The sequence below is a fragment of the Talaromyces stipitatus genome, genomic scaffold (assembly GCF_000003125.1).
Source record: "Talaromyces stipitatus ATCC 10500 scf_1105507295541 genomic scaffold, whole genome shotgun sequence".
Classification (NCBI taxonomy): Eukaryota; Fungi; Ascomycota; class Eurotiomycetes; order Eurotiales; family Trichocomaceae; genus Talaromyces; species Talaromyces stipitatus.
The window spans coordinates 3,389,238-3,411,471 of NW_002990115.1; the positions used below are offsets into that span (position 1 = coordinate 3,389,238).

The following is a 22,234-nucleotide window of genomic DNA, read 5'->3' on the forward strand; positions in this document are numbered from 1 at the left end:
GATGGAAGTATATAGAAGTTCACGTGACACCGTGGACCCTGACTGGACTAGGTGTATAGACATCATCACTTCTCCCCACGGAATCGTTCCCGAATAGTAGGGTATACACCGACAGCATTCTAGCGACAACAGTAATTGTCTATGCCAATTAGTTAGAGATTTAATCTCCTCACAACCCTCCACTTCCCAGCCTCTAGTAGTGCGGCCTTTGACGCGTCTCAACGCATCTGGCAACACCATGGCGCGGAAAGGCTCTGGCCCAACAGACATCCCTACTGGAATCCATGTCTGCAGCCACTACAAGAGCTGCTGATGGTCAAAAGATCTTTAGCCTTATAGCTGCATTCCTTGACAAACATCGCAGCCAAACTACCGGCCTCACACTTCACCTACTGAAAGCCCTCACTGCTCTCAGCGACTGACCTTGCCTCGGTAGCCCAATGACATTTTAATGCCTACATGAGCGGCATCCCATTGACCTCTGGGCCCCCTGCCCTTTGCCCTTTCCTTGCCCTTGCCCCTAACCCCCTACCCCTTTCACCCCCTCCTTCTCGTTCTCCTTCAGGTCCCGATCAGTCATCTTATGCGACTGTCACCCAAGCTGTTCCATCTAAATCAGCTTCCACAACTCGATCTAAAACTCATATGAATAAGTCTATGCCTCCAGTTAAAAAACCCCTTCCTAACCACCGACTCTTTTTGCGTCTTTCAGCTGACCACGCAGCCAAAAAAATGGAGGCCTACGCCATTATTCCAGTCTACGACCATAACTGAACTCAAGGAGTGCTGTGCTGAAAGAAGTCTAAGCCACGAAGACTGATTTTGCTCTCTGCCCTTCATCTCCAGAAGCCCTCCTGGCCCTGGAAGCTCAAAGGGATATTATCTCCACCTTCTTTGTCAATTGTCAGATAGAATGCAGCTCTCGCTGGGTCTTATACCGTGTCACAAACGTTCCAAGGAAGATGGCCAGATTTTAAACAGCCGATATTCCATAATCGATGTTAACCGTACATCCTTAGCTTCAGAGATTAGCGAAGCCACAAGTCTCAGGTCTATATCCATTAGCGAGACTACTGCGAGTGCTGCTAATCCTAAAACTCTTTCTTCTAGCTGTTCGTCAACTTCCTAGAAGGCACGAAGCCAGCGCTGTCTACCCAGCTTCGTCTGATTAGCACCATCACCAACACTTGTTTTCTCTCCAGGAAAACAAGAGCCATCCAGTGTACACGCTGCTGGAAGTGGCATAGTGCACGTTCTTATGCTCGCCCATCTCGATGTCGGCCCTATGACTTCTTGGAACACACTGAAGAAAGCCATACTAATTGTTATGCAGCCTTAGACCCTCACCAGTGCCCTCCAAGATGTCCGCACTGTCACGGATTATATCTAGCTGATCTCCCAGAATGTCTTCTTCGCCCTGAAGGCAATACTATATATACTAAATCCTAACAAGTGGAGATCCTGTGCCATTTACCTAGCAAAAGCCTATATCGAAAGGGGATGTAGCTCCCAGCTCTCTATATAAAGAATAGCAATAGGGAGCTATTAAGACTACTATTAAATTGTGCCAATAGCCAAATCTCGCTTCGCATTGAAACCAAGGGCTGATATTGGCATTTATTGGTCTAGAATAAGCTCCATGAGCATGAAATGAGCCATCTACTATCTTATTTAAAATTGATAATATTGAAGATAAATGACAAAAAGTGTATTGTAGCGAGGCTGTGGCAGAAGAGATGAAATTAGGGTTAGGAGGGAGCTGCTATAAGTCCACTACTTGTAGCTATGGCAAAGCAGGACGCGAGCACACGGGAGCTTCGCGAGCTGCATTTTCGAGGTAAACTACCTACGTATATTATATCTACAATTTTATTTCAAGTTAGGCACAGAAGAAATGTAGAGACCGATTTACTGACCATTCGTTTAAGTAATTTGCACAGTTGTTCGCGTTGTTGCCTCATAAATTACTACATCAAATGATCACCAGATGCAGGCTATATGAATGACAAAGTCAATAATGTCATAAAGTTCGTAAACGTCCGTGTCCATTTCAAAAATCCATTGTATCTTGTCTTCTCTTCTCTGCCGCCTCTCCTCTCAAGAACCGATCGACTTCCCGCACGGCGTCATCATTCTTACTCGGTAAGGTTTTTCTTTGTCCATCACCAAATAGACACTGCCAAAGATCGTCTTTACCAACCAGCTCGCCTCCTGCAGAGCCCGAAGCAAACATTTTGCTCAAAGTAGCATCCTGGATTTCTAGAGAATTAGCTGACTCAATAGCCGTTTCGGTAAGATTCTCTATCGTGGTTCCATTCTTCAGTCCAGGGCTTGGAGAGTTTAGATCTTTCTGTTTCTCTTTTTCTTTTTGCACAATGTGACTCAGTCTTCGAGAGACGGAGATTTGATAGATTGATTCCTCAACAGTGTCGGACACAAGATACATCCACACTGTTGTCGGACGATGTTGGCCGATACGGTGTACACGAGCAATGGCTTGCAGCTCGATTGCGGTATTGATCAAAGGTTCGCAAAGGAAAACATGGGTTGCATTAACAAGGTTGAGACCTGAGGAGTGGGCTCGAGCATGTAGTAAAAAGCACTCAGCCTGCGGATTCAATAACCATTAGCGATTGCAAATAGTATTTGACACGGCTATAAACCTACCGCAGCATCCTCCTTGAACTTCTGAATTCCATTTTTAGCCTCCACACTACTGAACCCAATCTTGAACCGAGAAAATGCATTGGCTAAGACTCCCAAGAAGTCTCTATATTGTGAAAACACAATTGACTTGGCTCCAGGATCATGCTCGCGAAGCCACATCAAGTGTCGAGACAACGTATCAATCTTGGTGCCGAAGGAGGTGGGTAGATCAATGTCTTTGATCTCTTGCAGAATGCCCGTACTAACGTCTGAATATATGCCGTTCTGCGAAGGGCGTCCATATTCGACCTTAGTCGGCGTTCTCTCCTCTTGTACAAGCAGCTCCTTTGGTTTGTACGTGATTTGATGAAAATCGTTTGCCTTTAGCTTCCGCTTGCATGTCGGACATGTTCGGTGTTGATGCCACCAAATACGTAAACAGCCCTTACAGAACTTATGACCACAAACAGTCAAAACGCCTAGATGAATGTTAATTTCAAAACTCAAACTAGTAGCTCAATGACTTGGAATTTATGCTTACCAATTTCAAACGTAGACTGACAAATGATACACATTCGCGTACTTTCGTCTGGCTCAGACTCATCTCGTAAATGAATCAGATATCGTCGCTTAGACTGTAGACTGTCCAATTTCTGCTGCATCTTGTGTTCGATTTCCAATTTTGAATCATAAACTGCCTGATCTACAGGCTTGCCCACACTTCCTTCATCATATGGAGCAACAGTGTCTGAGATTTGTTGCAGTTGTTTATAGTACTCCAGTCTGATGTTCATCGTATCCCTGAACAGCTCAACTTCCTGGTCCAATACTGCAATTGATTTTGCCTGTTCGACTGATGTCTTACTCATACGCTCAAGGGCCTCGTTAACAATCACGGATTCCGCTCGAGCTCGTGAACTCCCTTCCATGGCTTGCCATTCTAGCGATGTCGCCAGGCTTCGCATATCGCTGATGAGTCCTCGGAGTGAACCCAGATCCGGCTTCGGTTTTATTCCATCACGAGTTCCCATGAGCTTAAGGTACAGTTTGGGAGACGCACCATTTCCCTCTCGCGCCTCGTTTACCGCGAATCTGACTTCATTCTTGATCAAAAAATTACTTTGACCAGTAAGAGCTTCGTGGCGATCGGCGAACAATACACGGAGCCCCTCCATGTAGACATACATCTCGTCTTGATGTTTGGTTGAGGTCTCATATTCGTTGCCTTCAAGTTCGGTAGTTCTTTCTTCGTCAACCAACGACTGCCGAAGTAGTTTAACCATTGTATCTCGCCATTCATTAAACAGCTCGCGATTCTTATTCAAAGCGTCACAGAGGTTTTCGAGTCTCTCGAATATTCGGCGTGCCTCAATTCCCAGGGTTGGAAGTTTAACCTTCATCACAGGAATTTTGACAAAGGAATTGCCTTTTGCTTTATCGTCAAGCACTTTAATGCGTTTTGTGGCCTTCCGTGCAACATCTTTCAGCATTTCCTTTCGAATTAATTTCGCTTCATCGTACGCTTCTTCTTCGGCTTTCTGAAGGGCCTTGAACTCCTCTGAATCAGGTTCCGTCATCGTCTTATCAGTCTTGATCTGATAGAATGCATTAGCCGTGAAGAACTTGCAAACATGTTGTACTTCCAAAGCTGATCGGAGACGTGATTTGCAAGCTCCGATACGAGTATTTTTGCCTGATTGATCGGCTTCATCCTTTTCACTCTCACTATCTGAGCCGGGATCCGATGCGCTGATGACACTGCTTTTAGTTTTCGCAATTTCAGCTTGCAGTTCTTCTCTGCAGTCATCGACCATCTGGGTCGCACGTTCTAATCCCTTTTGCCAAATCTCCAGAGCCTCTCGCCGCCGAATGGCATTTTCAAGTAATTGACCACGACGAGCTTGCGAAAGTAGTAACGAACGTTCTTCAGCACGAATAGAAGTCTCGTTCTGATCAATCATGACCTCGAGTACCTCATTCACAGATCGTAACGGTCCGTTCGTCCTGCCTAGTGCTCTACGGTTCCGGCGAGCAACTTCAGGGTGAAGGCATGTCTGACGAAGCCTAGTAAGCCAACTTCGCATTTTCTCTATCGAGGCCTGGGATTCAGGATTCCATTCCTTCTCGAGAGGCGCCCCACTAAGATCAACACCGCAGTCCTCACACATCTTTTCAAACAGTTCGCTGTAGTGCTGCTCTTCAACCGCAGTGAAAGGAATAGTTATAACGACACGTTTTTGTGGCGGCAATTTCAAGTCATCTCTGATGAACTCCTTGCTATGTCGTAAAGCCAGTCTACTGACTATCGACTTAAATGCTGAGTAGTAATCACTGTAAAGTCTGCTCCAAAGATCAAGAGAGCCGCAGAATGGCTCATATCTTAAAAACTGCAAAAGTCCAAAAAGGTCTCTCATGTCTTTGCGTATGGGAGTCCCCGTTACGGCCCAGGCATTCACACGAGGAATAAGACGAGCAACTTGAGCGGCATTACTGACACCGCTTTCAATCATTTGAGCCTCGTCAAGACAAACTCGCCACCAAGAAATGCGCACAAGCGGCGATTTTGGAACTTCAAAACGTTTCTCGTGGCGCATATTCCGCTTTGGTGGGTCAGTTGCCCTATGGACCTCTTTTGAAAGCACATTATACGTGGTCAGGACCACGTCAGTTTCTGTAAGTGAAGACAGAAGCTGTTCTTCAGACAGCTTCGAATTTGCTTGAAAACCCTGATAATCGAAGACTGTGAGTGACGGTGCGTGCACTTGTAGCTCCTGCTTCCACTGCTCATGAATCGCAGGAGGCGTGATAATAAGAGTTGCGCGGGATTTAATGACAGGATGATGTCCGTCACTATCACTAGCTGTCATGTCGCGTCGATGAAGAGAGATTAATGAGATCAACTCGACTGTCTTCCCGAGACCCATTTCTTCAGCAAGGATACCACCTCTTAGGTTTCTATCTGAATCGTACCAAGGAGACATATCGGTAGCCACAACCCTATAGAGTTGGCTGGAGAAATAACGTCGCCCTTCCACATCTGTAAACTCTTGAAAAGACTCTGGTAGCCCGGCAGTCTTCGTTTTCATCGGAACTACGTTCCCGTACATATCTAGCTCCATGCCTTCTTTCTCTAGTAGCCATCGCACTGCCCGGTTTTGAAACGGATAAAGCTTGCATTTGACCTGCGGACATATTATCTCACTGGACGCCTCGGGCGTATCGGCTGGAACATGAACGTTGTCATAAAAATCGCGAGGTGTCCATCGGGGATGCTGTACCCGGCCTTTATAAGATTGTTCTGTTTGTCGGTACAAACCTTCTCCAGGTGGTGTATATTTCACGAAAGCTAATCCCGGAGGTCCTTTCACCCTGGCATTGGCTGGAATGAACAAAGTATCTTTCCAGAGAACATCAACGCGCAGGCGAAAAGAATGGGAATCTTGGCAGGAGACACGGGCGCGATAGCAGAAGAGGGACCTATCTCCGTTGGGTATGTCTATCGACGTGGCGCGTGTGGCAAGCGACAAATGTGAGACGACATTTTCGACATCAACTTCTATTAATCGGACAGATGAAATCTGTTTTCGGTTGATTGTCCGAACGTCAAGCCAGTGCTCATTAGTGTCGTTGCCGGAGGTGCGTTGAGAATCGGACAGTTCGAGATCGGACGAAGATAGAATGCGCTTCTCGTTTCGATATTTCAGCAATACAGGTAGGCCATCGGTCGTGGGTAGGGACTCTGAGAAACCCCCCCCAGGACACGCCTGATATAATTTTCAAGGTTAGCTATCATTTTCATAATGATGCGCGCTTGCGCGGAGACTTGCTATAAATGCAACTTACCAAATCGATAGTGATCCGACATAGAACAACATAATCATCATGAGCTGTTGTATCTGCTACCTGAAACGAATCGTCTGTCACATCCTGAATAAGTTTGCGACGCTTGTTCGGTCGTTCATCGGTTTCCACGCTTTGCGATTTAATCAAACTTTCTATCGATTGCGCAAGTGAGTCTTCGTAACGGTTAGCTTGTCATGATACTTCTGCCTCATTTCTGAATCCAGCGCTTATCATACCTGTAATATTTTGTTTGTAAGTAACAACGGCCATAGCTGCTCCGGTGACAGCCAGCTGATGAGCGACCAACGTAACTGGATGAAAGAGGCAAAGAAGAAATAGAAATTGAAGTTTGAGTCCAATATTGGGGGAGTTCTCACGTGACTCCTTATCGTCGCTCCACAGTGGAGATTAAGTAAGCCTTTGGTGGGTCTGCGATAACTAACCACTTTCTTATCCTAGAATTCTTAACTCCGGACGACAATACATGAGATCACATATGAAGAACTTCATAAACTTAGCTATTATGTACTACAACAAATATAAACTAGTTCGGACCTCGTCCAAGAATGCTCCTAATACTAGGACGTCCTCCGGCGGAGAACCAACTATTTTGCGCCGGCAATGACAAGGCCTGACTATTGGGTGTCACTACAGTGCCATTGACTGCTTGCACATAAGTGCTATACGTTGTCCCGCCGGAAGTTTCTGAAAATTCTTGAGTAGTCTCTCCAGATGAGTAAGAAGAACCCCCAGCCGCATAATAATGAGCATCGCCCCACTGGCGGGTTTGTAGATATACTGGACCAGAAGTAAGAGTGTAGGTAGATATGCCGAGGCCTCCAGAGGATGATATTGATAGTCCACGATCCATAGAAGCGTCAATAGTCGTGGAACTCGCTGTCAAGGCATATGTATTGTTGACATCGAGTGGGTAGCTGAATGTAGTTATGTACTCTTCTACACCTCCACTGAGTCCAATACCTTTGACAGTTGATATTCCGGTAGTGTTCTGGATATTCCTCTGACTCAATCCTTCTTGATTGAGATATCCATAGTTAGAGAATGACAGGTCTTGTATCCATGAAGTTTGACCCGATGTAATCGTTAGAGTTCGGTGGGCATAGACCGAGTATGACAAAGTCTCGTTTGCTGTTGAATTCGATACTAAATTTCGTGAAAAGCTGAATTCCGGATCTGGCGCATGGATAGAGGGGGGAACGCCGGTCGACTTGATACTATCCTCACTATGGCCAAGGTATACAAAGACTTTTCCCGTAACTACCCAGTACGAATTGACAGTTTCCGACAGAGTTATGCCATTACTGGTAGGAGTGTTAAGCCCAGCAACTTTGATTTCGAACGAATGCGCTTTACCATCGAGCAGAAGCGGAAGGAAAGGCGAGACATCAATTTCTGGTTCGCGCAGGTCAAATGCATCAATTCCGACGATAGGTCGCCAAAAGCCGGGTGCTACGCCTCCAGTGAAAATAACTGGAAAAGGCCAAATGACCCCAGCAAGTACTCCATCGATATAAAGCTGGATCTCACGGAAGGGCGAAAATCCATAGAGTACACCAACGGTTGAGTCAAAGTCGTCTATGTCTTGATTCAGAACACTTGACCACCAGAATTCTTCCTCCGATTGACCACAGGCTGAAATCGAAACTACCGCTCTCTGTACATTGTTGGGAAAGGTAAGATCAACCGTAGCATTGTCGGACGGCACGTTGAAAGCACTCGCAGAATCATTTACAGATCTGCGAGCCGAAATAGGGAGAATCAGGTCTGCCGTTCGTACGCTGTTTTCCTTCGTGAACGACGCCGTTAATGTAGTGTTAAATGGTCCCGTGTACGTGCTGTCGATCAGGTTGCCCAAATCGAAAATGACTTTTTGAGGACTTTTCCACAATGTCAGATACTGTGACATTTCTTTAATATATGTCCAGACAATCCCGTTGGTGGTCGGCTCTGCTGTGGATGTCCTGAAAACCTCCGTATCATTCAGATACATTAACGCCAGACGATCAAACTGCCGTCCTCGTGACGTGACAGTAAAATTGATCCTCACGGTATCAAAATCGCAATCCGGCGGAGTAAAGCTTCCTATAATTGATGTATTAAATTTTGCACGGTCTGTATATGATGGTAGGCAATACTAACCCACAAACGGTTGTCCATAGCTGTATCCAAATGAGTGTTCCATCAATAAAACGACTTTGTCACATTCTTGACTAGGCGGATCAAACTCGACAGGTTTATAGAGCTCAAAGTCGACGAGGACGGAGCTCGAGTTCGTCACGGAAGCCTGACGGCGCAAACCACGATTGATATTGTGGTGAAAGGCGACTACAAAAGAGTAGAAGCAGAACAGACTCAAACAGAGTGCGCCTGCAATCTTCATGATGTCGATGATGCGAGAAGCAGACCTGTAGCTTTTCAGATTGCTAATGGAAAAGATAACATCGTATTTGCCCTTGTTCGTGAAATCAATTTCGGGGTTTATAGCGTTATAAGACGAAATTGTGGGCGATTTATGCGTCCTCTCATGGCATAGGATCAACCGGTAGGCGGCCCACACAGGAATCAGGACAATGACTAGGATCGGAAAGTAAAAGTACAACCCAAGAGCGCCAAACTCCATTGAGAAGGTGCGTTATGTGACTGTTCTGATTAGCGTCGGCTTTTAAGCATGTAGCAATCAATGGGAACAATGGTCGTTACTATGGGATTATTCCCACTGCCGTTCGCAGAATCGTAAGGTTACTACTCAACGGTCAATTAGGCAAACAAGACAAGAATTTTAACAGGTCTGGCATCTTGTTTCTCCTCTCAAACACAACAGAGAAATAAACCATGTCCATATGCTCCGAATTGTGTGACGGATGAGGATAAGATTGAGGAGATCAGCGCCCTAACGGGATGTTTTTCAAACTAAACAAGCCACTCTCTACGGGGAGCAGTAGCGCCTTTATAGCAGCACGGTAATTTATTTGTAATTTGTGTTACAACCCAGAGTTTGTCTGCGTGTGTTTGTGTGAAGATACGACAAATTACCATTATTACCTTCGAGTCATTTGGGCCGCTGTATCACGGAATATCCAAGCTGTATTGAGGTTGCACTCGGTAGGAGGGGCCGCTCCACAGACCTATGCCAATTAAGGTCATGATACAGGGATCGCAGTGTCTTCGGGACTTTTGAAGGATGGCAATTAATGCATAAGAGGAGTGCGATTAGCACCGATGAGCAGTTGGAGCAACAGAAAAATTCTTGGACAAAACGTACAGAACTTGTGCCAATGTAGCGTACTTTTCCGCTCTCAACGACATCTTTGAGTGCTCTCATGATCTCCTCACGGGGTGTGTCGCGGTCAAGCCGATGTATCTGTAAGACATCTATATACGTGCCCATTCTTTTAACACTAGCCTCCATCGCATCAAATATATGCTTGCGAGGTAGTCCGATTCTGTTGGCCAAGCCTTTGTAAAGGAGTCGGTACTTCCAAGCGTATATGGATACAAAAATATTGTCATACTGATTGTATTCCATTGTGCTGACTTGGCGATCCATCGGGATTGGGTTAACGAGGAGTAGATATGCGACGGGAAAGAAGACCCAAGACGATAAAAGTTCCTCGTCCGTACCTACGATTTTCATCCTGCACACGCTGGCCATATATATATGTATACTTTTTCGACCTAGCAGTGATTGGAACGTATTCTTGATGAGGTGAGCATTGCTTATTCGAGCATGTGGGTCTGTCTCGAAAAGCCCTAGCCGCAGCGGAGAGCCTCACCGATTGACTGATAGGTTGATATACTTCAGAGCATGGTGCTCACCTCAGCAATGGACTTGGCCTAAGGACAATGTAGATCTTGAATCAATTGATCGTAGAACCGCTTTCTCAGCCACACGTCTGGTGTTCTCATAGAATCCGCCTGTATCAGCGAACCGGCACTCCCGTATACTAATAGCTCGCGTGTGTCCCCGGTCTCATTAGCCACTAAATCTTTAGGGGAGACGTTGATTGTGCGTGACTCGTAGCATTGCTTGCCGCACCACTTTCAGATGGAATTGAAGTGGAGGTAGCGCCATTTGGAACTGGATTTAGGAACAATCTTGCGCAGTCAGTAGTCTTTCAAGAGCTTGCACATGCCGTTTTTGCCTTTCACCTGTCCTCCACGTCAGCCAGCCGTTCGATTGTGATCATAATGCATGGGTCGAACTGACGGTGGCCCCTCTGAGCTGGTCTAATCTGCTGCTTTCTCCGTTCAGAAGCCGGTTTCCTGGGGCTGGCATCACCCATGGCAGGCAAGATACGTATCAAAGGGAGACGCGAGATAATGTCGACCTGTTTGTATGATTCGGCACTAACAATAAAAGCCGGACCCACTAGGTAGCCCACATATGATTGGTGGGGGCCGACATTATGTGTTCCTTCCTGAATGAGACGAGTTCGGCGGGGTGCCGCCTTCCATGTGTCCAGTTGGCAGCGAGTGATCTGCTTAAAGAACAGCCATCATTCACCTCTGATCCCACTATCGTCAGATTGATGGAGCCGAATCGTCCAGTTCGTTAGGTGACAACGCATCAGTGGTTCTTCATGCATTAGGTTGGAGATAGTGTCAACTCAGTTATATTCATTGCTTCCCCGGGATCTGCTTATAACTGCAGACTACGACTCCTACAGAGCTGTTGCTTTTTTCGTGTGTTGTAATCGTGAAATTCATAAAGTCCTAGGTATCCAAGCTCCAATATCGACCACCCATCTATGTCTCATCTCAGATGAAAAGATCAGGTATGTGCGCATTTATAAAAACATTTTTGCAATTTTGACCAATCCATTAACGCTTTCTCCAAGTCCCGCGCTGCCAACACCACTGCCACCCAATCCCCCGAAGTTGCCGCTACGGCTTATTTGCTCGAATTCCGAACGATGACCCGCGAGGCCGGCAGGTAACCGCAAGCCAACCATGGCTAACAACTTCTGCAAAACACCTCCGGTGATCAATGGCACGATCACAAAAAAGAATACTTTAATCGGGTGACGACGAGCATAGCTCCAAATGTCTCGTAAAAGACGCTTGATGCGGCGGGCCATGCGCTCAATGAAGCCAGAACGAGGGCGGACTCCCTTTCGTGAAGAGGACGAAGTTGAGAAGAATGAGCTGGTCGATCTGTTCCTGCTTCCACCGCCGAGGCTGAATATTGATGGTGCCGAGTGTCTAGAGTGACGAGAGGAATAGATGGAAGCGGATCGATGAGGCGATCGTTTGCGCACCCATCCGTTTCCTGAGACAGAAGAGCTGCCGTCAAACCAACCCATAGTTGCGATTCTCTGGCGCTTGTTGTGAGAACAATTCTGGAATAAACTGAGTACAATCGATATGGGAAGCTTCAGCCAGTCCCAAGGATTGATCCACACTAAGATCCCGCCTGTATCTATCAAGGAGTAAGTATCAGACAACCGTCCGATAGATAATTTTAATCAGAATGTGCAGATGGCCCCGCTATCAAACATCAGGCAATGATGGAGACCGAAAGATTTTGAGATGCACGTCAATCTAGGCCAGCTGGCGAAGGAAGTAATTCATGCAAGTAAGACAGAGCTGTGTGCAATAATTGTAACGAGGTGGCTGGGATGCGGAGACCTAAACCATTCGCCGATTCTGATTGGCTATCTGCATTTTAGCTTGCCAGGGGCTGGGAAGCCTAGAAAGTCCAAGCATAATCACGTGATATATCTTTAGTTGTGGCTGAAGTTGTGGCGCAGGAGACATGTGATAGAGCGCTACGTCATCTTAATGGACAACAGATTAATCCCCACTGGAAAGTCGCATTTTGAATTATCTCGAAGGATATAATCGTATTTTGAAAACTTTATGGTCTGCCGCAAATCCTATTCAGGGAACATTAGGTAGCTATGGCAAGTAAGTGTTTTCGAGAATGTTTGATCGCAGTTTCCTGCGTCTTACTGACATCTATTTTATCAGGTCAACCGAATTATTGTAAGCTACGTCGTCCGTAAGCAGACCATGTTTATGCTCATACATACCAGATAAAGTTCTCGGAGTCTCTCCTACTGCGACGCAGCAGGAGATTCGTACTGCATACAAGAGGTGTGGAGCCGGGCCCCTTTTTTCTGCTTCTTTTGTCGCGCATACTAATTACCATATATTTTTAGGGCTTCTTTGCGAACTCACCCTGACCGAGTACCTGCAGACTCTCCTGAGAGGGCTGCTCGCACGAAAGAGTTTCAAAGGGTAAACGATGCTTATTATACGTTATCCGACGCAGAGCGCAGACGTGACTACGATGCGGCCCGAAGGAGCTATTTCGGCGGCGACCGCAGTGAGAGTGCCGACGAAGACATCCCCCGTGGCGGAGCAGGTGGATTCCCATGGTCATCATTTGACTTTAGTGGATCAGAACGAGAACGAGAAGGACGTGATTCCAATCAGTTCGGTTCGATATTTGAAGAAATGCTTCGCGAAGAAGGGCTGGCTAGCGATGAGACTGATATCAATGGGCAAAGAAGATCAGTGCCCACCAAGAAATTCTGGTCCATCGTTGGTGCGGTCAGTGGTGGTGCTCTTGGGTTCATCGTTGCCAACGTACCTGGTGCGTTAGCGGGGGCAGTGGCTGGTAATAGACTAGGCGCAGTGCGAGACGCGAAAGGAAAGAGTGTTTATGATGTTTTTTGCGAACTTCCACAGTCGGACCGTGCAAGGCTTCTAAGTGAGCTTGCAGCGAAAGTCTTCCAGACAACCTTAGGTCGTTGAGCGCGGAGATTATTGGTTATTTTGGGACAGATTGGAGGAGGGCATAGCATTGTTTGCTTCTTGGTCGATACATTGGCTTCATCAAGCGTTAGTCGTTATTTTTGTTTGGATTATTTACCTATTTTCCTCAGAATAGTGTCAGTGTATCAGATTATTTAGACTCAGCAGCCATGACTTATCCTGAATGCTTCTGATCGTGGAGGGCTATTTAACGTTATCGATAAGGATGCCCCTCTCACCGCTTGAAAAGAACACATGGCGCAGTAGCTTAGCTGGCGGGAAAGTCTACGGGGTATCCTTGAATCGAAGAGAGCAGCTACTCCGAAGCTGTGCCTCGACCAATTCGACAACTAAATCGACTCTATTATACCATAACGATTTCCTCCGAACCGGTCTACTCCTTTCACTCTTCGATTCTTAAAAAAAATGGCTACGGTCGCTGCCAGCATCTACCCCCCTTTGGAGAATCGCCCTCTCAAGGGCACCGTTGTCCTTTTCGATGTTGATAAAACTCTATCACCAGCTCGGGGTGTAAGTTATCGATCTGAAATTTTTGCTCTAAACACATTTCACATGGGGATTTACTAATTGAACCTCTCCGTGAAACAGAGCGCCTCAACCGAAATGCTAACGCTACTCTCACAACTTCGTCACAGATGCGCAATAGGCTATGTTAGTGCTTGATCACTCTGTAATTCGAAATAATTTCGAGGATGGAATTCCTGACGATGATTGCAAAACATTAGGTGGGCGGGTCAGACTTTTCAAAACAACAAGAGCAACTTGGCTCTTCCACCGTGCCCGTCACGTCGCTTTTCGATTACTGCTTCTCGGAGAACGGGCTCAATGCATTTCGTCTAGGTAAACCCCTAGCCAGCACCAGCTTTATTCAGTGGCTTGGAGAGGAAAAATACCAGAATATGGTCAATTTTCTTTTGAAATACCTGTCCGAGGTTAGATTGCCGAAGAAAAGGGGTACTTTCATCGAGTTCCGTAATGGGATGATTAACGTCAGTCCCATTGGAAGGAACGCTACTGTTGAGGAGAGGAACGAATTCGAAGAGTAAGCATCCTTTTTTTGAGTGGATTTCTACGAACTAACGGTTCCAGATATGATAAAGTCCACAATATAAGGAGTACTCTTGTGAAAGCTCTCAGAAAAGAATTCCCGGAGTACGGTTTGACGTGAGTTGACATTGCCCACGAAAAGTGTACCTTCCACCATATACTTACAATTTATATCAGGTACTCCATCGGTGGACAAATCTCATTTGACGTCTTCCCCACCGGATGGGACAAAACGTATTGTCTCCGACACATCGAGGCAGAGAAGGAGATCAGCGGAGTCGAATATAAAGACATTCACTTCTTTGGCGACAAGTGCTTCCCCGGCGGGAACGATTACGAGATTTACAGTGACCCTAGGACGATCGGCCACTCTGTTACCGACCCCGATGATACAATCAAGCAGCTGAAGGAATTATTCCATCTATGAATAACAGAGCTGAGGTGACGACTTACTGTTAGACTTCTATGTCGGGATGACAGCGATAGACTCGCGAAAAGCATGACAACTGTTTACCATCAGTCATGGTAGCGAATACCGAAGGACCACTAAAAAGTAATAGAATATAATTGACTAATGATCCATACAACTTCTGCATAGTGTTCTGATAGGGCACTTGCTACATAAAACGAGAAGAAGTTATTAACCTGAACTATAGATATAGATGCCTGAGAATGTAGGCAGCAAACGCAGTCATTCTTTAATCTCAGGCTGTACTCCACTAGTAAGTCATGATCCACACCTTCTCTTTTTCTCCTTTCCCTTTCCTTTTTCCCGGTTCTAAGTTTCGACTTCTGAATGTCCATTACTCCCTCACATTCCTTTTGTTTCAGCTTCTCATCAACAGCCATCGCCTTGCAGATTCCACTTCTTATCGTGTGACGCTACAGCCACGGCCACGCTGACCTCTGACGGCACCACTTACCGTATCCCGTAAGGAAGGAAAACAGCTAAGCTGCTTACGCCTTAGCTCTTGCTTTCCTCCGCGAACTGCTAACTACGCATTTAAACATCCGACTTTTTACCTCTCTCCACCTCTTTGAACAACACGGCAGTTGGATCGGTTGTTTATTTGCAGCGCCTATCGACCTAGAGTACGATAGCAGTATTTTTATTCCTTCCTTGTTGTATTCGGAAAGGCCGATAGGTGCTCGTTAGCATCGCGCGGTTAGATACCGACATTGCTTCACTAAACCGGTCACCTTCAAGCTTACCTACCGTGTTCTGTTCGCAAACGCATACGGACGTTGGGAGGATCTCGAATACTGGAAACAAGGGGATGGATCCGTCGAGAAATTATTTTCTTGGGTGCGAAATTTCTTATTAGCTTCTTACCGAGGCGCTCATAACCGACAGGTCTGTCGCCTCGACAACAAAGACATAGATCGCATTCACAGACGCAGGAACTTTGAAAGAAGAAAATAACGCACAATGGATATTAACTCGCTACTTTCACCACAAGAGTCAGCTGCGCAGTCGCGCCAGTCGAATACCCAAGCACGTTCCAACAACAAGAGCAACGCATCGGCGAACTCGGGCCAGACGTCGAATACTTCGCCTCAGAAACCACGAAGAGGCCGCGCCGCAGGGTCAAAATACAGCTCTGGTCCATCACCGGTCGCTCGGCAAGCTCTTAAGTCTCGATTGCCCGACCGAGCCCCAAACACGCCTGCAAGCTCCAATAACCAAGGTAATTTGGCGGGCAAAGGCAATGGATCAATGACGGCCCTAGCAGAGGCGGCTGCCCTTCAAGGTCAAAGCCAGTCTCAAAGCCAAAGTCATCCTTCTCACAACCAGAAAGGAAATCAAACTGTCTATGCAAACATGTCGATCTCGCCCATCTATCCTAATCCAAAACCGGTCAAACTGGTGCAGAATCCACCACGTGCTCCAGAACCCCGAGAGTATGTGAAGCGCAACTTTTCCCAGTCGTCCTTGCCCCCGGAGGCCCAGCAACAGGCCAATCAGTTGTGGAGTCATATCCAGGCGAACCCTCATTCGTACGAGTCACATGTCCAGTTCATTCAGCTTCTCCATACTGGATTCGTGAATCATGTTTACCCACCGCATGATCCTGACGCCCACGGCGATCCAAGGACCTACGATCTACTGAAAGACTTGCGCAGTGCTCGGGAGGACATGGATAAGCTTTTTGCTATGGGTGAGGATTTGTGGGTGGATTGGATTCAGGATGAGACCATGATTGCACAATCAGTCGACGAAAGGATTGCTGTCATGGAACTTTGTCGACGTGCCGTGGATGAGGAGTATGGAAGTACGAAGCTTTGGACGATGTTTGGAGAATGGATGCTTTATCTCTACAACTCCGCCAATGGCCAAGCCGGCCAAAATCAGTGGAGTGAAGAGGATCGAATAGTTGGTCGAGAAGTTTTCAACTGGCCATCAGTGTTTCAGATATGGCAACGGGCAGCGGAGGCTACTAGATGGCGCATTCATGACAGCCATCTTGTTTGGTCAAAGTTCCTCGATCTGTGTGTCCAGGATGTCTCACATTCTCATTCCAACGAAAAGGCAGGACAGGTCCGAGCGGTCTTCGAGTCTCGACTACAGACTCCACATGCCGCGTGGGACGAGAGTTTCCAAATCTTCTCGGGTTTCATCAGCCAATATTTCAATGCGAACTACGAGGAGATCATGGCCAACACCGTTGCAAGAGCCGCAGACGCCAAGGCAAATTATGCGGCTCGCCAAGATTTCGAACAAAAGGTGCAGAGGGCGCTAGAATCAAAAGACCGCAATCTGGAGTGGGCTGTGTATTCAGAGTACATTGAATGGGAACTTCTGCAAGATCCTCGTAAAAATATGTACAACCCTCATCTGATCAATGCTCTGTATCAACGAGCTCTCCTGCGCTTCCCCACCGATGTGGCCATGTGGGAGGATTGTGTCATGTTTCTGATACAACCACCAGTGCCTGTGCCTCGTAATGAATTTGCACCTGTTCTCCCGACAATTGAACGTGCCACAAGGCATTGCCCGTGGTCAGGTTCGCTGTGGTCCCAATGTCTGCTAGTTGCAGAACGTGAGGGTCTCTCATTCGATCAGATTGTAGAGCTCAAGCACAGGGCTACAAGCACAGGCCTACTAGATGCTGGCGGTCTCGAGGAGGTCATCAAAGTTCACTCGATGTGGTGCAGTTACCTACGTCGACGTGCATTCCTGCCAGACGCCATCGACGAAGACCTTGATGTTGCGGAAGTAGGCATCCGTTCTGCAATCGAGAGAGTGCAAGAGCTCGGAGAAAACAAGTTTGGAAAAGCATATCAAGGAGATCCCTACTTCCGCCTGGAGAGAATCTATACGCGTTATCTGAGCGAAAGTGGGAGCTGGGATAGTGCTCGCGAATACTACAAAGGCTTAATAGCTACTCGTGGAAATAGCTATGAATTCTGGCTAGACTACTACAACTGGGAGATTATGTCTTGGCGTACCTTTGTCGAGGCTGCAATGACGCCAGAAGCTGCTCGAAGGACTCCAAGCCCTAGCTACGCTACAGGTGTCTTGAAGCAAGCCATCAGGCGACCGGATCTAGATTGGCCAGAGAAGATTATGAGCAAGTATATTGCACATTGCGAGGATTACGAGGATGCCGATGAACTTCAAGAAGCTCTTGTCGAGATACAAAAGGCTATGAAAGCAGTCGCGCGGAGACGACAAAAAGAGGCTCTAGAGCTTGCTGCCACCCAACAATCTGCCGCGGCGAGTGCGGAAGCAGTCCAAGCAGTGGCAGCGCAGCAAATAGAATCGGAGAGTGGTGCTGCAGCTGCCGCTGCTACAAAACGCAAACGCGAGGATGATTCTTTAGAGACCACCGAAACACCTCACAAGAAGGCTCGCTCGGAAACGATATCAAACAGTCACGAGGAGCAAGTAGAGTTGAAGAGGGACCGCGAGCATTCCAGCGTCATGGTCAAGCGCATGCCTTCAGACGTCACTGAGTCTCAGATTCGACAATTTTTCCGTGACGTGAGTAAAAGTTCCTTGTTCTTAATTTTTTATTAGAGAGTCACGCTAACAATCTACTTAGTGCGGACCTATCAACGATATTAAATTCTTGCCCTCCGAGCATGACTTTGCTACGGCGATTGTCGAGTTTGATTCCAAAGAAGACGCTGCTGCTGCTTTGACTCGTGATCAGAAGCGTATCAATGGCCAAACTGTGGATGTTGAAATGGGTAGTGGCTCGACAGTCTATGTCACTAACTTCCCTCCGACTGCCGATGAAGCCTTTATCAGAAGTCTGTTTAGCGTGGTAGGTACAAGGCGGACCCCCAAGAGAGGAAATTATGCTGATTCGTCGACTCTAGGCTGGAGAAATAATTGAAGTTCGATTCCCCTCTCTCAAGTACAATACACATCGCCGATTCTGCTATGTTCAGTTCAAGTCAGCCGATGAAGCTATCGCTGCAACCAAGCTGGATAACAAAGTTGTCGGCGACGGACTCAATCTGCAAGTCAAGATTTCCGATCCTTCGGCACGGCAAGATCGCCATGGACCCATCTACGAAGAACGAGAAATTCATGTTTCCAACATTCATTTTGATGCTCGTGAAAACGACCTCAAAGAACTCTTCTCCAGGTATGGAACTATCGAAACTGTGCGGATTCCTAGCAAAGTGAACGGCGAACATCGCGGATTTGGTTTCATAGTTTTCTCCAAAAAGGTATGTAATATTTTTACTGACTCCAGTTCTCTGTCTTTTATGGCTAACAGCATGTTCAGGAGGAGGCAACTGCGGCTCTTGCTATGCACAAACAGGAATTCCGTGGGAGACCACTACAAGTGAAAGTTTCTACACCTGCACCCGTCAAACGAGCGGCCACCGTAATCACTCCGAAAGCGCGATCAGAGTCGGCGGAACCGACAAATTCGGAAGGTCAAAGAGCAGCCGATGACCGTGCAGCCCGAACGCTAGGATTAATGAACATCCCCGACACAGTGAACGACAGCCGTATCCGAGCGATAACTGAGCCATTCGGCCCGCTTGTCAAGATTGTGCTACGACCTGACCGCGAGGGAGCAATTGTCGAATTCGTCGATATCAAGTCAGCAGGCAGAGCTTCATTAGAACTGGAAGGACATGAAATTACTCCTGGTTGGCACATTCAAGTAGGTACTGCTAACGACGTGTTGAAGCGGAACGCAAGTTCGGTTTCCGGTCCTGCTAAACCTAAAACTACTGGAACTTTGATGCCTCAGGTCGGCGGCCCTATCAAGCGTCCAACACAGCCAGGAGTCGGACGTCGGGGTGGACTTGGATTCAAACGTGGTGGAAGTGTAGCGTCTGCTCGCAGCGATGAGCAGCATGAAAAGCGCGAAGGAGCGACAGAACAGAAGTCGCAGAAGACGAATGATGATTTCCGGGCTATGTTCAGCAATGGGAGACAGTAAACTGCTCTTTTCATATAAGACACATGCTCTCATTTTCCTCCTTTCCTCTATTATCAACTACGAAAAGTCTCATCTGATGCTATGACACACCAGCTGGCATGCTGGGCCTCATTAGGTGGGTTACTCTTATAATGCTTTTCTTTGCTTTATGATCTGAAAATTTATAGAGACGATGTATAGATTAGTCACTATTAAATGCTTCTTGTACGTCTCTAATCTGATACATGGCCTCAAATATCATCTTCTAGGGTGGAATGCCCGTTAGATTAGAATGGCAATGAAATGTGACATTAACTCTACCGTCTTTCATTAACCAACCTTGAACTAAATCCACTGCAATCTCACAAGGCACATATAAATATATTCCTCGGCTTGAGAATAGGATACTACATATGACCGCACCAGGCATGTACCTACTAGGTGGCTTTGTATTACGGAATGAAAAATCAATGGCAGAGGTGGGATGGAGGGGCCCTATACATCTCATAGAAACACTCCGAGGTCATATGCTTCATAATTCCTTGATTTTCCCACTGATCTAATAGCCCACACTGTACCCTACTCAAACGATGGCGTGCATTCCCCTAAGTATGCAGAACAGTGGCACTAATGTAGCCCCGATAAGTGCTAAGGACCAATAATTGAGGTGTTGTTCCACACCGACTTGTAAGAGTACGAGAATGAGAGTTTGAGCACTGTGTGCTAGGGAGGTCAGTGCTGATCATGGAGTCTAGATGTATATCAATAAGAGGGAAAAAATACGAATGATCACCAGAGTGGGAGAGTAGAAGGAATGGATTCCTTGTTCCGGCGGGTTAACAAGGTCACTAATAAACTGGAGCGGCCAACCCGTAAACCTCATCCATTGTTCAACCCTCGACCTTTTCCCAGCGTGACATATTCCCAACACCAACAAATACATGAAACGTGATACCGAGGGGACTCTTAAATTGATTTAATTCATTCAGGCGACTTCATACAATTGTCTCTCTTTTTCCTTACGCGCAACGGTGGTGGCGGCGATACTCAGCGGCAGGCCGATCGTATCCAACCACCACGAGACATCACCACCTACACACCACAACCATGGCGCCGCAAGAATGGGATCCTCTACTGCCAAATGCTAGTCGCCAGACGGGTCGCAACTATACTGGTATACTAACAAAGACGATTGTCTATGGCATTACTCTAGTTTTGTTCTTGATCGGTGCGTGTTTTTCTATTTGGATGCCTTGCCGCTATTCCCATCTACGTCATCGTGGTTGCTGATGAAGTTATACAGCCTACGCATTCACTATTTCCTCGATACTTTTGCCCAGTTGGGTCAGTTATAATAGCGAGAAGGTATTAAACTAGTTTTGACTTTCTCTTTCAGATAGTATCACTTTGGTGCTGACTGTAGCTAGCCTCCACTACATTACTCCTACGGTCTCCACCGTCGGTGCTCCTCCCTAACCGATATCTGCGAACCATTTCCACAATACGAAGACTGCCATGGTGAAAATCGCTATTTCTGCTCCATGTGGCGCAGTGTCGGGTTTCTCATGACCTTTGCTGTTGTCCTGATGTCGCTCGCAATAGTCGCATATATCATTATTCTTTCTGGAGGGAAAAGGTTGCGCGAGACCGGCTGGGGGGTCCTGAGTACAATTATTATACTGTCTGTTGCGGTGCAGGTGGCTAGTATGGCTTTGATTGTGAGAATCCTTGTTTTCTGGCTTATCAGTCTGGTTTTGACACCATGCTAATGACTGTAGGCTTATCTCTTCGATAACGATGAACGATTCTTTGTCGGTTGGCAACTGGATAAATCATTTGCTTTCTGCACTGTCAGCTGGTGCATCTCGCTTTTCTGTGCTGCTGCTGTCGTCGTCGCGGCACGTACATTACCCCCTGAGGGGGGCTATGAGCTCATTCCAGGGTATGGAAATGATACTGAGGAGGTGCAATAATCGAGTATCACGGATACATCATATCGGATTGTCGGCAAAATTCTCACTCGTTGCTGTCGTTGATTCCTCCTTGATCATTCCCTGTCCACCCGTTACATCCTTCTATTCCCCGAAAAACGATATAGATATCGATATGAAAGGATCCTATATTTTCCAGCCTTGTTAAGCTTGTATTTCAGCACGTTACAGCTACTTCGTTGCATTTTCGTTCCGGTTCGATTCTGGCGTCCACATTGTTTTCCATGTTTTACTACGGCTTCGTCGTGTTTTGTTCGAGTCGTGTCCTTGTCTCTTTATATTTCAAGTACATAATTAAATAATACAGTAGAAACTGGCTATAACGAACAGGAGGCCTCCCTGAGCTCAAGTCAATATATCCAGAAGTGAGTTTGATTTAAGGATGAAGGGCACCTCTAGTATATTATTAATTTATTTTAGTGTTCACAAATAGGATGGCTCTTCAGTTCCTTATTAAAGTAATCCAAATTGAGATCAGTGGATATATGAAACGGCCTTCGTTTGGTTATAGCCAGG

General features: G+C 46.6%; 8 protein-coding genes across 8 annotated transcripts, besides 1 other annotated feature; 4 read left to right on the top strand and 4 right to left on the bottom strand.

Annotated features, from left to right (window-relative positions):
* The first annotated feature begins 486 nt into the window (after nucleotides 1-486).
* Nucleotides 487-563: a sequence feature (C-rich).
* A 1,366-nt stretch (nucleotides 564-1,929) lies between these two features.
* TSTA_036030 (SNF2 family helicase/ATPase, putative) lies at nucleotides 1,930-6,759 on the bottom strand (the record flags this gene model as incomplete). The annotated part of the gene is made up of 5 exons (XM_002480766.1): nucleotides 1,930-2,608; nucleotides 2,668-3,125; nucleotides 3,188-6,410; nucleotides 6,490-6,662; nucleotides 6,726-6,759. 5 exons carry the CDS (start codon nucleotides 6,757-6,759, stop codon nucleotides 2,051-2,053), a joined length of 4,446 nt encoding a protein of 1,481 aa, XP_002480811.1. The 3' UTR covers nucleotides 1,930-2,050.
* A 228-nt stretch (nucleotides 6,760-6,987) lies between these two features.
* Nucleotides 6,988-9,351, bottom strand: TSTA_036040 (uncharacterized protein). The gene is made up of 2 exons (XM_002480767.1): nucleotides 8,650-9,351; nucleotides 6,988-8,592 (listed from the first exon to the last, which is right to left on the bottom strand). The coding sequence occupies exons 1-2, from the start codon at nucleotides 9,128-9,130 to the stop codon at nucleotides 7,034-7,036; spliced, it is 2,040 nt and encodes a 679-aa protein (XP_002480812.1). The 5' UTR covers nucleotides 9,131-9,351; the 3' UTR covers nucleotides 6,988-7,033.
* Nucleotides 9,352-9,576: 225 nt separating this feature from the next.
* On the bottom strand, nucleotides 9,577-10,036 carry TSTA_036050 (potassium channel beta, putative; the record flags this gene model as incomplete). Its single annotated transcript, XM_002480768.1, has 2 exons — nucleotides 9,577-9,681; nucleotides 9,773-10,036. The coding sequence occupies 2 exons, from the start codon at nucleotides 10,034-10,036 to the stop codon at nucleotides 9,577-9,579; spliced, it is 369 nt and encodes a 122-aa protein (XP_002480813.1).
* Nucleotides 10,037-10,655: 619 nt separating this feature from the next.
* Nucleotides 10,656-11,813, bottom strand: TSTA_036060 (uncharacterized protein; the record flags this gene model as incomplete). Its single annotated transcript, XM_002480769.1, has 2 exons — nucleotides 10,656-10,988; nucleotides 11,325-11,813. 2 exons carry the CDS (start codon nucleotides 11,811-11,813, stop codon nucleotides 10,656-10,658), a joined length of 822 nt encoding a protein of 273 aa, XP_002480814.1.
* Nucleotides 11,814-12,340: 527 nt separating this feature from the next.
* Nucleotides 12,341-13,483, top strand: TSTA_036070 (DnaJ chaperone (Caj1), putative). Its single transcript, XM_002480770.1, has 4 exons — nucleotides 12,341-12,417; nucleotides 12,481-12,495; nucleotides 12,546-12,606; nucleotides 12,672-13,483. The coding sequence occupies exons 1-4, from the start codon at nucleotides 12,411-12,413 to the stop codon at nucleotides 13,267-13,269; spliced, it is 681 nt and encodes a 226-aa protein (XP_002480815.1). The 5' UTR covers nucleotides 12,341-12,410; the 3' UTR covers nucleotides 13,270-13,483.
* Nucleotides 13,484-13,556: 73 nt separating this feature from the next.
* Nucleotides 13,557-14,853, top strand: TSTA_036080 (phosphomannomutase (Sec53), putative). Its single transcript, XM_002480771.1, has 5 exons — nucleotides 13,557-13,800; nucleotides 13,879-13,941; nucleotides 14,016-14,332; nucleotides 14,380-14,454; nucleotides 14,515-14,853. Exons 1-5 carry the CDS (start codon nucleotides 13,696-13,698, stop codon nucleotides 14,762-14,764), a joined length of 810 nt encoding a protein of 269 aa, XP_002480816.1. The 5' UTR covers nucleotides 13,557-13,695; the 3' UTR covers nucleotides 14,765-14,853.
* A 913-nt stretch (nucleotides 14,854-15,766) lies between these two features.
* TSTA_036090 (pre-mRNA splicing factor (Prp24), putative) lies at nucleotides 15,767-20,044 on the top strand (the record flags this gene model as incomplete). Its single annotated transcript, XM_002480772.1, has 4 exons — nucleotides 15,767-18,322; nucleotides 18,384-18,608; nucleotides 18,664-19,020; nucleotides 19,080-20,044. The coding sequence occupies 4 exons, from the start codon at nucleotides 15,767-15,769 to the stop codon at nucleotides 19,746-19,748; spliced, it is 3,807 nt and encodes a 1,268-aa protein (XP_002480817.1). The 3' UTR covers nucleotides 19,749-20,044.
* A 615-nt stretch (nucleotides 20,045-20,659) lies between these two features.
* Nucleotides 20,660-22,113, top strand: TSTA_036100 (uncharacterized protein). The gene is made up of 4 exons (XM_002480773.1): nucleotides 20,660-20,955; nucleotides 21,031-21,092; nucleotides 21,155-21,445; nucleotides 21,506-22,113. The coding sequence occupies exons 1-4, from the start codon at nucleotides 20,835-20,837 to the stop codon at nucleotides 21,698-21,700; spliced, it is 669 nt and encodes a 222-aa protein (XP_002480818.1). The 5' UTR covers nucleotides 20,660-20,834; the 3' UTR covers nucleotides 21,701-22,113.
* Nucleotides 22,114-22,234: the final 121 nt, after the last annotated feature.

Bases quoted from the DNA above. Each gene is read 5' to 3' on its own strand.
- TSTA_036100 (XM_002480773.1), top strand. From the start codon at position 20,835: ATGGCGCCGCAAGAATGGGATCCTCTACTGCCAAATGCTAGTCGCCAG. The intron at 20,956-21,030 runs GTGCGTGTTTTT...GAAGTTATACAG, and splicing joins TCTAGTTTTGTTCTTGATCG to CCTACGCATTCACTATTTCC. The intron at 21,446-21,505 runs GTGAGAATCCTT...TAATGACTGTAG, and splicing joins TGGCTAGTATGGCTTTGATT to GCTTATCTCTTCGATAACGA.
- TSTA_036040 (XM_002480767.1), bottom strand. From the start codon at position 9,130: ATGGAGTTTGGCGCTCTTGGGTTGTACTTTTACTTTCCGATCCTAGTC. The intron at 8,593-8,649 runs GTTAGTATTGCC...CATCAATTATAG, and splicing joins CTATGGACAACCGTTTGTGG to GAAGCTTTACTCCGCCGGAT.
- TSTA_036080 (XM_002480771.1), top strand. From the start codon at position 13,696: ATGGCTACGGTCGCTGCCAGCATCTACCCCCCTTTGGAGAATCGCCCT. The intron at 13,801-13,878 runs GTAAGTTATCGA...TCCGTGAAACAG, and splicing joins CTCTATCACCAGCTCGGGGT to AGCGCCTCAACCGAAATGCT. The intron at 13,942-14,015 runs GTTAGTGCTTGA...GCAAAACATTAG, and splicing joins ACAGATGCGCAATAGGCTAT to GTGGGCGGGTCAGACTTTTC.
- TSTA_036070 (XM_002480770.1), top strand. The intron at 12,607-12,671 runs GTGTGGAGCCGG...ATATATTTTTAG, and splicing joins ATTCGTACTGCATACAAGAG to GGCTTCTTTGCGAACTCACC.